This window comes from Sparus aurata, chromosome 11 (assembly GCF_900880675.1).
Source record: "Sparus aurata chromosome 11, fSpaAur1.1, whole genome shotgun sequence".
NCBI lineage: Eukaryota > Metazoa > Chordata > Actinopteri > Spariformes > Sparidae > Sparus > Sparus aurata.
In genome coordinates, this window is record NC_044197.1 from 8,227,105 (window position 1) to 8,240,698 (window position 13,594).

Genomic DNA, 13,594 nt, shown 5'->3' on the forward strand with positions numbered 1-13,594 from the left:
ACTTTATTGTTTGTCTTATTTTTGTTATTTCTTTATGCCATATGTACATAATAAATTCGCAATTGCCGCTCTATTCAGTGCTACATGGAATATGTGTATGTATTTTATTGTTGGACACAAGGCAGATGAATCTTTCCTGTGCTAACTCCGCCCACCGCCTTCTGTGCGGGCTACGCCGGGTCACAAAACACGCCTCCACTGCTGTTCCAGTGTCTTGAGTTCCATGGTGACGAATCCAAACCGGAGATCATCGGCGCTCTTTTCAAACCTCTTTACCGCGGAAACATATTAACTTACGAGTTGTTAATCATTTAACTTTAACGAAAAACATCATGAAATGCCACCTATGAACTTGTAATGCAAGTTATTGGTCAGAGCGAGCCGCATATGTCGGTTATGTAGCACCAAGTTGTCGTTAGTCAGGCTAGCTGTCTCTGCGGTAAGTTCAGTCAAACTTGAGATTTAACGCTAGCTAGCTAACTGGTTAACTGTAGCCAAACAGTGCTAACTAGCCGGCTAATGTCACTTGTTATCATATAGCAGGTAATGCTAGCTCAGTGGTTAACGACGCATGGAGTTAATAATGACTTATTAGCCTGTAAGCTAGCAACGTAACGTTAGCTACAATCAAATACAGCACTAAGTTAACCTTAACTGTAGGTTAGCACGCTTACAGTTAGCCACTAAGTTAGCGAAAACATGACGTTGGTTAATCAAGCTTGTATCTAACGTGACCGTCGCTGTGTTGTGTCAGAGGCATATCACAGCCATGAACAGCAGCGCAGAGAGGAAATTCATCAATTTGAGGAAGCGTCTGGACCAGCTGGGCTACCGACAGACACTGGGGATAGAGTCACTGCCACTAGTGGAGAAACTGTTCAGGTGAAGCCTTGAGCCCTCCTGCACCTGCTGTCCTTCATAACTCACCTACTGTTGATGTGATGTAGTGACTTCAGGCACATCTTCCCCTCTGTCACAGTGACCTGGTTCACACAACTGAGAGCCTGCGCAATGCCAAGCTGTCAGCAGGGAAGACTGAGAAGGAGAGTCGGAACTTCGATGCTCTCCTGGAGCCGTACAGGGCAGAGAATGCCCGGGCTATCCGGGAGAACAACGAGCTGCACCAGGAGCTCCTCAAGCTGAAGGAGGAGAAGGATCGTGTCACCAGGGGTAAAAAAAACAAAAAACGTGTTGCCCTCACCCTCCTCCAACCAACATGGTGCTTGCTAACTTCATAGTCTTGTCTTGTTTCAGAGCTCAAGACCCACGTCAGAAAGCTGGACCACGAGTCATCTGATTTGAAGTTTTTGAATAATCAGTATGTGCACAAAGTTCGCTGCTTGGAGAAGGACAGCAAGGCCAAAGCTGAGCGCATCCAGCAGCTGCAGGAGAAGAACATGCAGGCTGTGGTGCAGACGCCAGGTAATGCCACAGTTTTGACCTAAGCCCTTTTGCAACACATTGAGCCATTTTATTTTTCTAACTTCATATAAAAAAGAAAAACACTAAAGAGACCCTTCCCTCCTCTCTCACACAGGTGGAAAGAAGCGCAGCATCCCTTTCAGACGGCAGAGGATGCAGATTGATGAGCTCATACCTCCGTCCTCTACATCAGCTTATCCCGTGTCGCAGCCTGATGATCCGTATGTAGCTGACCTGCTGCAGCTGGCTGATGGAAGGTTTGTTTTCTTTTGTGACTGCAAAACCATATTATTGTCAGAACCGGCAACTACTTAATAGATGTCGATTCGACTGTAGATGCCTGCACTTCTTTTCTTGCCTAAGCAGCTGTATGAACAACTGTTTATTTTTATTTGTAGGATTCATGAGCTACAGGAAGACATCATAAAGGTCAAACTAGACCTGGAAAACGCTCAAGACTATATCAAACACTTAAACACACAGGTGAGAAGTAAATGAACTGGAAGCATTTAAACTATGACTTGTTAAATGTTGTTATAGAGGTGAAATGATGGTATTTCTTTAAGGTTGAGGAGAGAGACAAAGAGATTGACCGTCTGAATCGTGCTCTTCACGGAGGACGACCTCATGATGTAATTTCCCTCGAGGCTCAGAACATCAGCAACGAGAAACTGATCGCCCATCTTAACCTTCAGGCAAGCATATTTACCCTGACTTGTAAATGCTTAAATATTACAGAGGGCCTAACTTGCGTGTTGACTGCAAACTTCTGCTCTGTTATACAGATTGAGTACCTGCAGGAGACCAACAGGACACTGGAACAGAAGGTGGAGGGACTGCAGCAGAAGAAGAAGGACGCCTCCACCGAAGTGGCCAATCTGTCTTTAAAGAACCTGGAGCTGTGCGAAGAGCTGACGCATATAGACGACCTCGCCAAGCGGATGGAGATGGACAAGGAGTTTGTGTTGGAAACTGCTGACATGGAACTGCAAGAAGCTAAAGTAAGAATATGAGAAAATGGAAAGACAGACTTCACAGGCTGTGTGTTGGGTAGCAAAGTGTGACTAGGGACAATGAAAACAAACCTCTTTTCTCAACAGAAAGAAATTCAAAGGCAGCATAAAATCATTGAAGACCTGGAGGATATTATCACCAAAACAAGAAGGGTATGCACAGTAATCACGTATTCTATTTCTTTGTTCTGTTCTATGTTGCGTTGTTACATAATCTGTTGGAAATGGTTGAATTTAGGAGCAGTCTGAGGGTGACTTTGAAAAAGACCGACTTAGAGACCAGCTGGTGGAGCTCAAAGAGCAGAATGAGAAAATGGAGGGACTGGTGAATTTCCTGGAGGAGGAGAAAATCAGGCTGCAGGACAAAATGGAGAAAATGATGGCAGCTGGTAAGCAGCAGTTTGGCTGAACCCATTTCACGCAGCAGCTTTACATTGTTGACATTTAAATATTACTGACCTATTACTTTTCTCTAGACAAAGACCTGGTGCTGGAGTTGGAGACGATGCGGGCTAAACATGGTGTTTGTGGAAGGGAACGCTCCCCATCGCGGCTGGATGCGTTTGTCAAGAGTCTTGAGGAGGAGAGGGATTATTATCGCCAGGAGGCAGAGCGCTACAAAAGAACCAGAGGGGCTGCTGGGCAGGATTTAAGCCCCAGTCGTAGTCCAGGCCGGGGCAGGAGTCCTCGGTCCAAAGCAACAAGGGTAAGAGACGATCATTTAACATATATCTCAGCTCATAAAAGTGATGCAAGAATTATATAATTTTATTTTTAATTTGGAATTTTCAGGGAGGCGTGGCAGAGACAGAACTGCTTCGTTTAGTAAAGGAAAGAGATGAGCTGAAGGCTGTGCTGTTGGACTTTGAGACCCAAATGGAGGACATCCAGGACAATGTGAAGGCCCTCAGTGCTGAGAGAGACCGCTTCAAAACGCTGTTTAAACAGGTGAGTTTTTTGAAAAAGCGTCACACCAGCCAGAAACAACTTACGTCACACTTTTGAGGAACAAACGGTTTTTGTCTGCTTAGGCTCAAGATGACCTGAAGCTGGCCCGAAGCACTGATGTGTCGGCTGACCTCTTCAAACTGAAGGAGGAAATTAAAGAGGCAGAAATTAAAATTGAGCACATGAGTGTTGAAAGAGAGACACTGATGGAGAGATTAAAGGTGAGTCAAGAGAAAAATATGCTTGTTGACAGTAAAATAGAAGTTTTGCAGTACACATTATAATCTAACTAATAGTCAGTTGATTTATTTTGTAGCATGTTGACTATCCAAACTTTTTGCAGGTTGCCCAGACTTCAGCTCTGACGGACAGACACGTTGAGGACAGGAGGATTCTCGACCTGGAGAATGCTGTTAAGAGTGTAAGGACACAGTTATTGTGTAATAGTCACTACTGTAACTGGTCCTTTATTTACCTGGCACGTTGTGTGTTCTTGGTGTGTAGTTAGAGCGAGAGAGGCTGGAGCTGCGGTCACAGGTGTGTCTGCTGAAGGAGAACCGGGAGGCTGCAGAGGAGGAGCTGAAGACCCGATCTGCTGCTCTGGTCCAGAACGCAGAGGAGGTCGCACAGCAGAGGGCGGAGTCTAATGCTCTGAGGTTTGTGTTGATAAGATGGCGAATAAAAATGAATGATATGACTATGAAACATTGATGTGTAATACGCATCCTCAGTTTACACTTACACTGGTGACGTTTTCTTAAGGATTTCCCCCATTATTCTGCTGCCAAAAGGTGTGTTAAACACACAAATCAGCTGTTGTTGAGGTTGTTAACAGTGTGTAAGATGGTGTGTAAGATGGTGCGGTGTGGATTCTGTCCCTCTTCAGGCTGCTACAGGAGCAGATGGAGCAGTCACTGTCTGATACACAACACAGGCTGTCTGTGAAGATGAGCGAGCTGCATGCTGCTCATGAGCAGATTGAGAAACTGGAGGAGAGAATAGGTGAATATCTGGTAGTGTTGTGTTTTCTTCTGTGGCTGCTCGGCTGCTCGCTTGATTTTTGTTCCGTCTGACAGGAGAGCTGAGTCAGCACGGCTCCAAGCACAGAGAGGAAGTGGCTGTTCTTCAAAAGTCTGTCTCTGCCCTGGATAGAGAGAAAGACGCTCTGCAGGATGAGGTGGATCAGAAGACCGAAAAACTGGTTGTTCTCGAGGAGGACAATGCTAAAAAGGTAGTCACAACCAGCACATTTCATCAAGATAACCATCGCTACAAGTCTCTTATAACAATACTCAAACGTTATTAGTCCCTGCACTATTCCGTCTTTTTATACTGGTTATGAAAAGGTCACCTAATGTACTGTAAGTGATGAGGGGGGGGGAAAACTACAACTGACTACAAGTACCAGTTACTCCTTCACTGTACATATAGACATGTGTAAACTGTAAAGATAGATTTTAAAAAAAATGTAAACCTGTCCTTTTAAAATGTAACTGAAAGATGACTAAAAGAGAATTAATGAACTATGATTCTTTGACTTGTACGCAGGAACAAACCCTTAAAGAAGTGAGACTCACAGTCACAAACATGGACAACTCATTAGCGTGAGTATTGTGCTCCCACAGTTCAACATAGATATTCAGATATCAAGACTTCCTCTTAATGAGCTGAGGTTGCTGATTTCTTGTTGTGATGTCATTGCCTGTGATCCTCACAGTCAGCTGCAGGGGGCGTTGAACAGCCGTGAGAGGGAGATCGCCAGCCTGAGGAGACAGCTGGATGCCTGTCAGGAGGAGCTGGCTGCACTGAGGAGAGACAAAGAAATCACAATCAGAGAGAACAGGAGGCTGCAGGATGACCTGGCCACAATGACCAGAGAGAACCAAGTATGTAAAACATAAAACTTTAATTTATCAGTTTCTTCTGTGTCACATATTAAGATTATGAAGGAAACGATAAAGGAATAACAGCAGCTTCTTTTCATTGTCTGTCTGTGCAGGCTGTACATGTGGAGATGGAGGAGGCTTTGCATGAGAAGGATGAACTGAAGTTGAGGGTCCACTCGTACATTTCTGAAGTGTCCAGGATAGAGAAGCTGATGGCCACAAAGGCAAGAGTTTAACCCCTATATCTGTTTCAGGCTCTGAGCGGTTGATACTCTGATATAGCTGACTGCTACGTGTTGACCCACAGGAGCAGGAGAACAGAGACCTGCTGGATCGTTTCAGGATGGCCCACTCTGAGGTGGAGGAGCGGGAGCAGAAGCTGCAGCAGGCTGAAGGCCTCAATAGCTCCATCCGCCTGGAGCTGCTGTCTTCAGACACAGAGCGCAGACACCTCAGGGACACTGTTGGCCGGCAGGAGAGAGAGCTCCAACAGGTGAGATAAAACAGAAATTAACACTTAAAAAGGACCAGCAAACAAACCGATGATGTGAGAGTATACAGTTTACTGAAACACTGAGGAGTTTGTCTTTAGTGTGTGACTAATGTACCTCTCACCCTGTTGTTTCCCAAGCATACACAGGCCCTGCAGGCTTACGAGGCCCAAGTATCCTCTCTGGTGCGTGGAATGTCCCGACTGGAGGAGGAGCTACATAAAGCCCAGGAGGAGAAGGCCGCTCTCCTCTCTGATCTGGCATCTGTCAGGGAGCTCTGTGTAAAACTCGACTCTGGCAAGGAGCTCACAGCCCGTCAGCTCACCTCCAGGAGGATGGATCTAGAGAGGGTCAGGCCTGAACACAGTTTTGCTGTAGGGTTCACATGAGCAGAAGCAGCTATTAATTCTTTTTTTGTATAATTGTGTGTTTTCTAGGTCACAGGAGAACTGGAGGATGTTCGGTCTGAAGCAGAGCTGCTGAAAAAACAGCTGGCCAGTGAGAGGCTGACTGTCCGCAACCTGGAGACGCTGCTCTCCACCAATCGGCAGAAGGAGTTTCAAACCCACCTGACAGCCAGTGAGAGAGAGTCAGAGCTGAAGGTCCTCCGTGATAGGCTGACCCTGGCCGACAGCAAAACGTAAACAAAAACAGTTCAATTCTTTGGCTTTAAGTTTTCAACTTGAATGAAATGTTTTTCTTTTCAAATGGTTGATTTGTTTGCGTGTGTGTGGATGCACTCAGTGCGGAGCATTCCAGGGAGGCGTCCCAGCTCCGCAGCCGAGTCTCTCAGCTGCAGACAGAGATGGACGTCCTGAAAAGACAGTTGACCACTGAGCGCTTTGAACGGTGAGCTACACGGCTGTTGGTATCAACACTGACGCAGACTTTTCAATTCTTCTGAGGAAACAAATTATTTAATGGCGTGGAACAAAACTGCAAGTCTGATGCAAATTAGATTTGTAATGTGCCTCAACTTGTATCAGTATACATATTCATTTTAGCTTTGTCACTACAAGTGGTTGCAAACTAGATGTGTCTAGTTTCTCACTAGGCTGAAAAAAAACCTTTCTGAATGTGATCTCTGAATAAGTGTTTCATCAGGGCAGCAACATTACTGAAAATGTGAGTTTCCAACAAAATTATCATAGGATTTTAAATAGCAAAACAGAGCACAACTATTCACATTATTGGAGCTGGAAGCATTGATTGTTAGCTTTAAAAATTACACAATTGGTTATGTAAACTTTTACAGTAATTACCCAAATATGTGCAGCTTTAGTACATGTTGTATTTATGCAGTTTTAACAGCGTAGTGAGGCCTCACATAGTGGCATTTGACCTTGTGGATTGTCTCTGTGTCCTCAGAGAGAGGGCCGTTCAGGAGATGCGCAGACAGGGCATGTCATTCTCACCCCTGCAGACTTCGCTGCCCCTCAGCTCCTCCGGCAGTTCTCATCACGTCTCCCCAGAACGCTCCATACTCCGAACTCTTAACCGCTCCACCGACAAGTCAGCAGACAGGTGTGGATTTGGATGTGAAAACTATTAAACTGATTATTTATATTTTAGATTCATGAATACTTCTTCTGAAAGTCTGTAAATAGCTTTTGGAGTCAGAACAATTTTTTCAAAATTTACCAAAATCTTTTCTTTCTCTTTTTAGAAGTGTGAGCTTCAAGGATTAACTACTGGAGAGACAGACAAATGAAGGCATTGATGAGTGAGTCAGAAACCACTAGAAGCTCATGCTTGAAGTCTTGAGTCTGGACATGAATTGTTATACCCTCCATAAGCCTTGGCATTATCTAGCCTGTAGCGTACGTCCAGCCTGAGGCACTCAGGGTTGAATCATGCCAGCTCTTCAATGACAGTGCTAACAATTGAAGGTTTCTTTTTTCAGTTTCTCATTGACTCACACAACTGGAGGCAAAGTGTCCTCTCTGTTGGTACGTTACAGTATTTGAAGAAATTAGGATTCAGCTTCCAGAATGAATTGAGTTCTCAGCAAAAATAACCGCACACATGTAGCAAGTGTTCAGCCCCGTGGTTATGTGTATTATACTTAATATTCATGTTTTTTAATGATGTTTAAATTATTAAATTATTCACAAAATAAAGCAACACGCATTGCAGAACATGCTGTGATGTATATGACAAAACTTGAACTTGTGTTTTATTACAAAGTGAGCAGTCCAAAGTGAAGGAGAGGCTGTGACATAAAACAAAAGGAACACAAGCTTGATTTAAACCCAACAACCCTGTGAGTACATGTGTTTTAGCCTGCTAAACCACCAAATGCCCTCTGAAGACATTAACCCTTTACCCCCTCTATAAGTAAATGAAGGAACAAGCTATATCCAATGTTTGCTACATTTCCATCAATGTATACTGAATTGGTTGCGTTACTGTAACAGTGCATGACAGGAACATTGGACACAGTGATTTTTTTTTCTTTTGTCTGCAGCTGATTTCAAGCTTTAGTGGTTTTGAAGTCTCTGTCTCTTCCAATAATCAGCATGTTGCAATGATAATCGAACAGCTCAAGTACAAATGTGTAACAGCTATCAAAATACTGTTTGTTCCCTAGGAATAAAAAATAGTACAAATGATTCTCTATCAAAAATAATCTCAGAGCTATAAAACATTGCACATTTAATGCCGGCAGTGTTCAGTGGTTGTGTTGGGGAGAGGATACGTGAAGAGGGAAAAGTCTAAAATGTATTTGGGCAGCAGTTCCCTCAGCAGCTTCTGAGGTAAGCTGCACAGGTAATAGTGTAACGTCTCCGTGGTGACCGGCTTGTACCACGTTTGCCTCTCCGGGAAGTGAACGTAAGGAGGGGCTCCAATGCGCTGCAGCACATACTCTGCATCGCTCTCGAGCTGCTCGTGGGAGCCGATGAAGTCATAATTCACAGCACAGGGTTGGCATAAGTTGTACATCGGCATCCAGTGCTCATTCATGCGCTCCGCGTCCTCATCCAACAGGTAATGGACGAACTCTGCGAAGGTCACGTCATCTCCTGTAACAGCCGCATCCTTAGCCCGACCTTTTCTGTACCGCTTTATGATCTCCACGCCGTACTTTTTCTGGTAGGACTGAATCTCTCCAAACTTGTTCCTGTACGCAGACAGCAGGCGCTCCATGGGCTCCCGCACAAACATGAACTTGAAGTAGTGCTTGAGGCGGTAGCGGATCTCCTCGGGTTTAAGCGAAGACAAAAACAGAAGGTCGCTTTGATGGTTCATCTTGACGTTGACGTCCACGTTTTCCAGAGCTCCGCTCAGAACCTTCAGCACCCTCTTCCAGTTGGAGCAGGCCACCTTGGGGACGTAGCAGTAGAGGAAGTGGTACTGGTCGTTCACCAGGACGTGCTGCAGCAGCGTCTTCCTCTGCAGGGGGCTCAGGGACCAGATGCTGCGGGGCATGTTCTTCTGACCGCACATGGTCCTGATGGTCCGGTTACGAATCTCCTGGAGGATCTAAATGTGAACGCAAATGAATGATTTTTAAAAGTGCATTCCACCAATTTTACACATAAACATTGACTTACCAGTCATGTTTTGCACGACTTGGCATGTGAAAACAGATGTGTCATGTCAGGTCAGAGAAAATAACCCTGAGTTTGTCATAATGAGGTCATCTTGGGTTTGGGATTACACATTTTATGACAGAAAGCCTACAAACATGGACTTTGGATGTTATGGATGTTTATCAGGCAGAAAAGGTCTAATTAAAGGATAAGTTCACAGGTCAATATGTAATCTCCACAAGTCCAAGTTCCCAAATTGTTCCAAAAAGACATTATTTACGCCCTTTTTTAAAATCCAAAATCTTCACTGTAGCTGCCGAGCTTAAAGCGTGGGCATCTGAAGTGGGTGCACAAACTCGACCACACATCAGGGGTGTGAAAAATTTATTTTCAAATCAATTCAGAACCTTTTGGGACTCTATTACACTGGACTCGCTGTATGGAGCCATTTAATGTTTGTTTTTGTGATTTACTCTGCTGTGTTTACATTTTAAAACAAGTCCCCGTCCACATCGGTTGTTTCGGAGAATGCTGCACGGCTGTTTTGCTGTGTGGCCTCCAGAAATGTTTTCCAGACTACGAAACTTGACCCAGCTTTCTGTCAGCATGAGTGAGTAGGTGATGACAGGAATGCCATTTCTGGGTGAACTTCTCCTCTAAAGGACTTAAGTTGTATTTGGGTTAAACTTGCCCATGTTATGATTTCCCAGCCTCTGCGCTGAAGTGAGCAGATGTTTGGAAAAAGGCGAGAGTGTGAATAAACAATACTCACAATGGAAAATGGAAAATGTCAGTATAATTTTTAAGACTCACAGGAACCTTTAAAATGCATAGTGTGTGTGTGTGTGTGTCGTTAATGAGAACTTTTTAGCAGAAATTATGGTTGGGCGTGGTGCTCTGCCCCTTTGTTACCTACTTTTAAAGAACATCGTTACACAACACATGCAACGAAATAGCTGCAGAGCCTTCAGTCCTTCAGGTTAGGACAAAAAATGTAATATTGTGAAATGTACACAGTCACCAATTGCATCCTAAATCTCAGCTGGCTGCACTGGACCTGTACAAACACCCATAGACCCCCAGTAGTTGACTCCATGACGTGACTCTACCTGGGACTCCACGTCCACAGCAGCCGGGCTGTTCTTCCCGACCTGCCGCATGAAGTCCAGCCGCCTGCCGCTGCCCCTGGGAGGAGGCGTCTCCATGCTGTTCAGCATTCCTTTCTCTATCATGAGCAGCAGGCCTCCGGATGCTACAATCACCAAGAACGTTAGCACCGACGGCAGCACGGCGGAGCTGCGGCGGACGGAGCCGGAGTTCACCGCGGACCTAAAGTTTATCACCGTGCCGCTGCGAGCTCCTCCGCTCCTCTTCACCCCGTAGTCCTGCCTGCGGGGGAGCATGTTCGAGTCCCGGTCGTCTGGTCGATACCTGTTAGCTTTTTTTCTTTAAAGTCCACAGCTAACCACCGTTACTGCGTAAGAGACGGGACCGTTGGTTACCTACCACGTACCCATAGTTAACTTTAAAAACTACGTCAATCGGCCGAGCTTCGATACAGCCACTTCCGCTTGTGCTGTCAAAATAAAACAGCTTTGAAAAACACTTTGCGAGTTAAAAATGAGTTAAAGTGACCAAAAATAATTACATTCAATAATTTATCGGGACTGTCCATGCAGATTAACTACCGATTACATAATTTAGTTAAATAGATGACACTAACCTAAGTGATATAATAAATCAAAAACACGTCCGGTTGGAATTTTCAAAATAAAATCCTCCAGATGCATTCAATGCACAAAATACAGCGTAATCAACTCTCGTGTGAGTGAATGTTGTAGAATTGCCTCAGTGTGGGCTTATTTATAGCCAGAGAGGTTTCTGCCTCTGTGTGTTGTTTACAGCAGGCCATGCAGGAGGAGGTGCAGTGTACCGGCTTGTCTTCAGCACCTCCTCCCTGACCCTGAGGGATACTGAAGTCCCCCTCCATGCCAGCTGGGAGATGTAGTGCAGCTAATGTATTTTAGGTTATCTCAGGGGTCTCAAAGATCCCCCTGGTTCTTACAGCCAAAGTTTGACATATTTTTTTTGTAGATTCAAATAGTGTGTGTTCTAGACTCGCTGCAGATGAACTGTGTTGAAAAGAAGCGTTTAGGTCAATTTGGTGTTCAGGTGTTGGAGGATTTTGAGACACTATCCCAGTTGTGTTGCAGTTATGTAATAGCTTTTCAGATACCAGAGTCAGCAGCGCGACTCATCAACCTAATTCCAGTCAATGATGAGCTCACATCACATTTTACCACCGAAGTCTGATGCAATCACTGCATGTGATCAGCAGTTAATCACAGGGCAATCGCACCGTTAAGATGATACGATATCTGAACCACTGCATCGTTTCCTGGTAATGAATTGAAGTACTAGGCCTGTAACTCTTCAAAATAAAAGATCAGTCTATAGATATAGGTTATATCAGTTTGGTTACGCAAGCTACATTCGAGGCTATGTTTAGCCTCTAGTTTGTAAATCCTATTAGCATAAACCTGGAAAAAATGCCAGATTCTGCTTTTAATCCTTTTCACACTTCCTGCAGCATTTAGTTTATACATTAGTCAGTAATCTGTCAGGAAAATGCTCTAAATCTCGGCATGTGTTTGAATGATACATTCAGAGTTTTAAAAATAGAAGCTATTTTTCTGCTTTCATCTTCTAAGGTCGAATTTGTTAAAACTTAATTCTTAGTTCATTTTTTAAGACCTGCCGGCTAAAACAAGCTGGCAGGTTTCTTTGAGGCTGACTGTGTCTTTTCTTTCATGCTCAGAAATAAGCGATTGAATAAATATGACAATTTGTTAGATTATATGTTTTATATGATTATATTTGTTTTTTTATCGTGTAATATTTTATTAGTGAACTGCATACTAATCTATAGGGCTGCAGCTAATGATTATATTCATTATTAATGAATTAATTCCTTGTTACGACAAACAATCAGCACAACCCAAAGAGTGATGTAAAACAAATACAAAAACAAATGATAAGATGGAACTAGGTCATTTTTGGCATTGTGGCTTGAGAAATGACTCAAAAGTTTGATGAATTAATGAAAATTGATTCCTAACATCTTTCTCTAGGTATGAAGACAGGCTGAACTGAAAAGAAGATTCATTTCCAAGACTTCTTCTACAGCTACGGTCCTATAATTGATAAATTAAAGGTAAACTGTGCAGGATTATAAAAAACAATAATAATTAAAACAAAAACAATGTTCATATCAATCTCAGAACTCACTGCCAGGGGACCATCCAGTGTAGCCAGCAGATATCTGGAAACCTAAAAACAGATATGCAGGCAGCAACTTTTTGCCGGTCCGATTGGCAATTTAAGACACGGTTCATCTACAGTTAAGGAAAACAAACGTGGTGATGCAATGTGTTTTTTCCCTCTTTTTTTTCCATGTTGTGCACATGAATGTAGATGAATTTAAGAGTAAAAACCAATAAACAGCTAAATCATCTTCAGACGACACTGGCTCCTGACATTGCAGTGTTCCGCCTCTGTTTACGCCTCAAACCAGAACTCATCCGATACCAAAATCTAGACATTTTCTGCCTACAGATTGTGCATTTATATGCAGATACGTGTTTGTTGTCATCACTTGTGAACCACTGGTAGCATCTGTACCTGTCAGACCCTGCCCTCTGCCTGTTCTTATTTATTTCATTTGCACAAATCCTGCAAAGTGTGCCTCCAAACTAATCTCTTCACTGGGAACCCTCAATTAACTTTGATGTGATGGCTTTTGGACTTTGGCTTTGAGGTGCCAACATGTGTGTCAGCCATGGCCTATATATACTGTATATGTGTGAATTAGAGATTACTGCCTGATCCCTCTCCTGTCATACAGTCAGAGCTGAAGCACTGGTTACTGTAGCTCATAAATACAGAACCGGATGACTAATGTGCACAGTGCTGGTTTATAAATAGAGCCGGTACATCAGGTCACTACACTACAGCACAGACACAATACATCCCAGCAGGATTTAACACCTTCAGGGCCTCACTGTGTGTGTGTGTGTGTGTGTGTGTGTGTGTGTGTGTGTGTGTGTGTGTGTGTGTGTGTGTGTGTGTGTGTGTTTTAATTCCTCTGGGTGGTGACTGTCTTTCCATTCAGCTCCTCGTTTTCTTCCTCACACTTCCGAGAGGCACGCGCTTTACGTCCCCCCGGTTAACGTGCCCGCATCGTGCTCAAGTGTCGCCGCCGCTCGTCTCTCTCTCTCTCTCTCTCTCTCTCTCTCTCTCTC

The 13,594-nt window shown here is 44.0% G+C and overlaps 2 protein-coding genes across 2 annotated transcripts; one reads left to right on the forward strand and one right to left on the reverse strand.

Moving 5' to 3' along the window:
- Positions 1-177: 177 nt before the first annotated feature.
- On the forward strand, positions 178-7,922 carry cep135 (centrosomal protein 135). Its single transcript, XM_030434214.1, has 26 exons — positions 178-439; positions 755-882; positions 980-1,170; positions 1,255-1,422; positions 1,538-1,679; positions 1,821-1,905; positions 1,989-2,117; positions 2,208-2,423; positions 2,523-2,588; positions 2,674-2,824; positions 2,912-3,141; positions 3,228-3,383; positions 3,467-3,604; positions 3,727-3,804; positions 3,888-4,039; positions 4,270-4,385; positions 4,460-4,614; positions 4,932-4,987; positions 5,101-5,269; positions 5,383-5,493; positions 5,577-5,762; positions 5,901-6,110; positions 6,198-6,400; positions 6,505-6,609; positions 7,129-7,284; positions 7,427-7,922. Exons 2-26 carry the CDS (start codon positions 770-772, stop codon positions 7,446-7,448), a joined length of 3,504 nt encoding a protein of 1,167 aa, XP_030290074.1. The 5' UTR covers positions 178-439; positions 755-769; the 3' UTR covers positions 7,449-7,922.
- On the reverse strand, positions 7,906-13,457 carry chst14 (carbohydrate (N-acetylgalactosamine 4-0) sulfotransferase 14). The gene is made up of 2 exons (XM_030434221.1): positions 10,403-13,457; positions 7,906-9,243 (listed from the first exon to the last, which is right to left on the reverse strand). The coding sequence occupies exons 1-2, from the start codon at positions 10,694-10,696 to the stop codon at positions 8,416-8,418; spliced, it is 1,122 nt and encodes a 373-aa protein (XP_030290081.1). The 5' UTR covers positions 10,697-13,457; the 3' UTR covers positions 7,906-8,415.
- Positions 13,458-13,594: the final 137 nt, after the last annotated feature.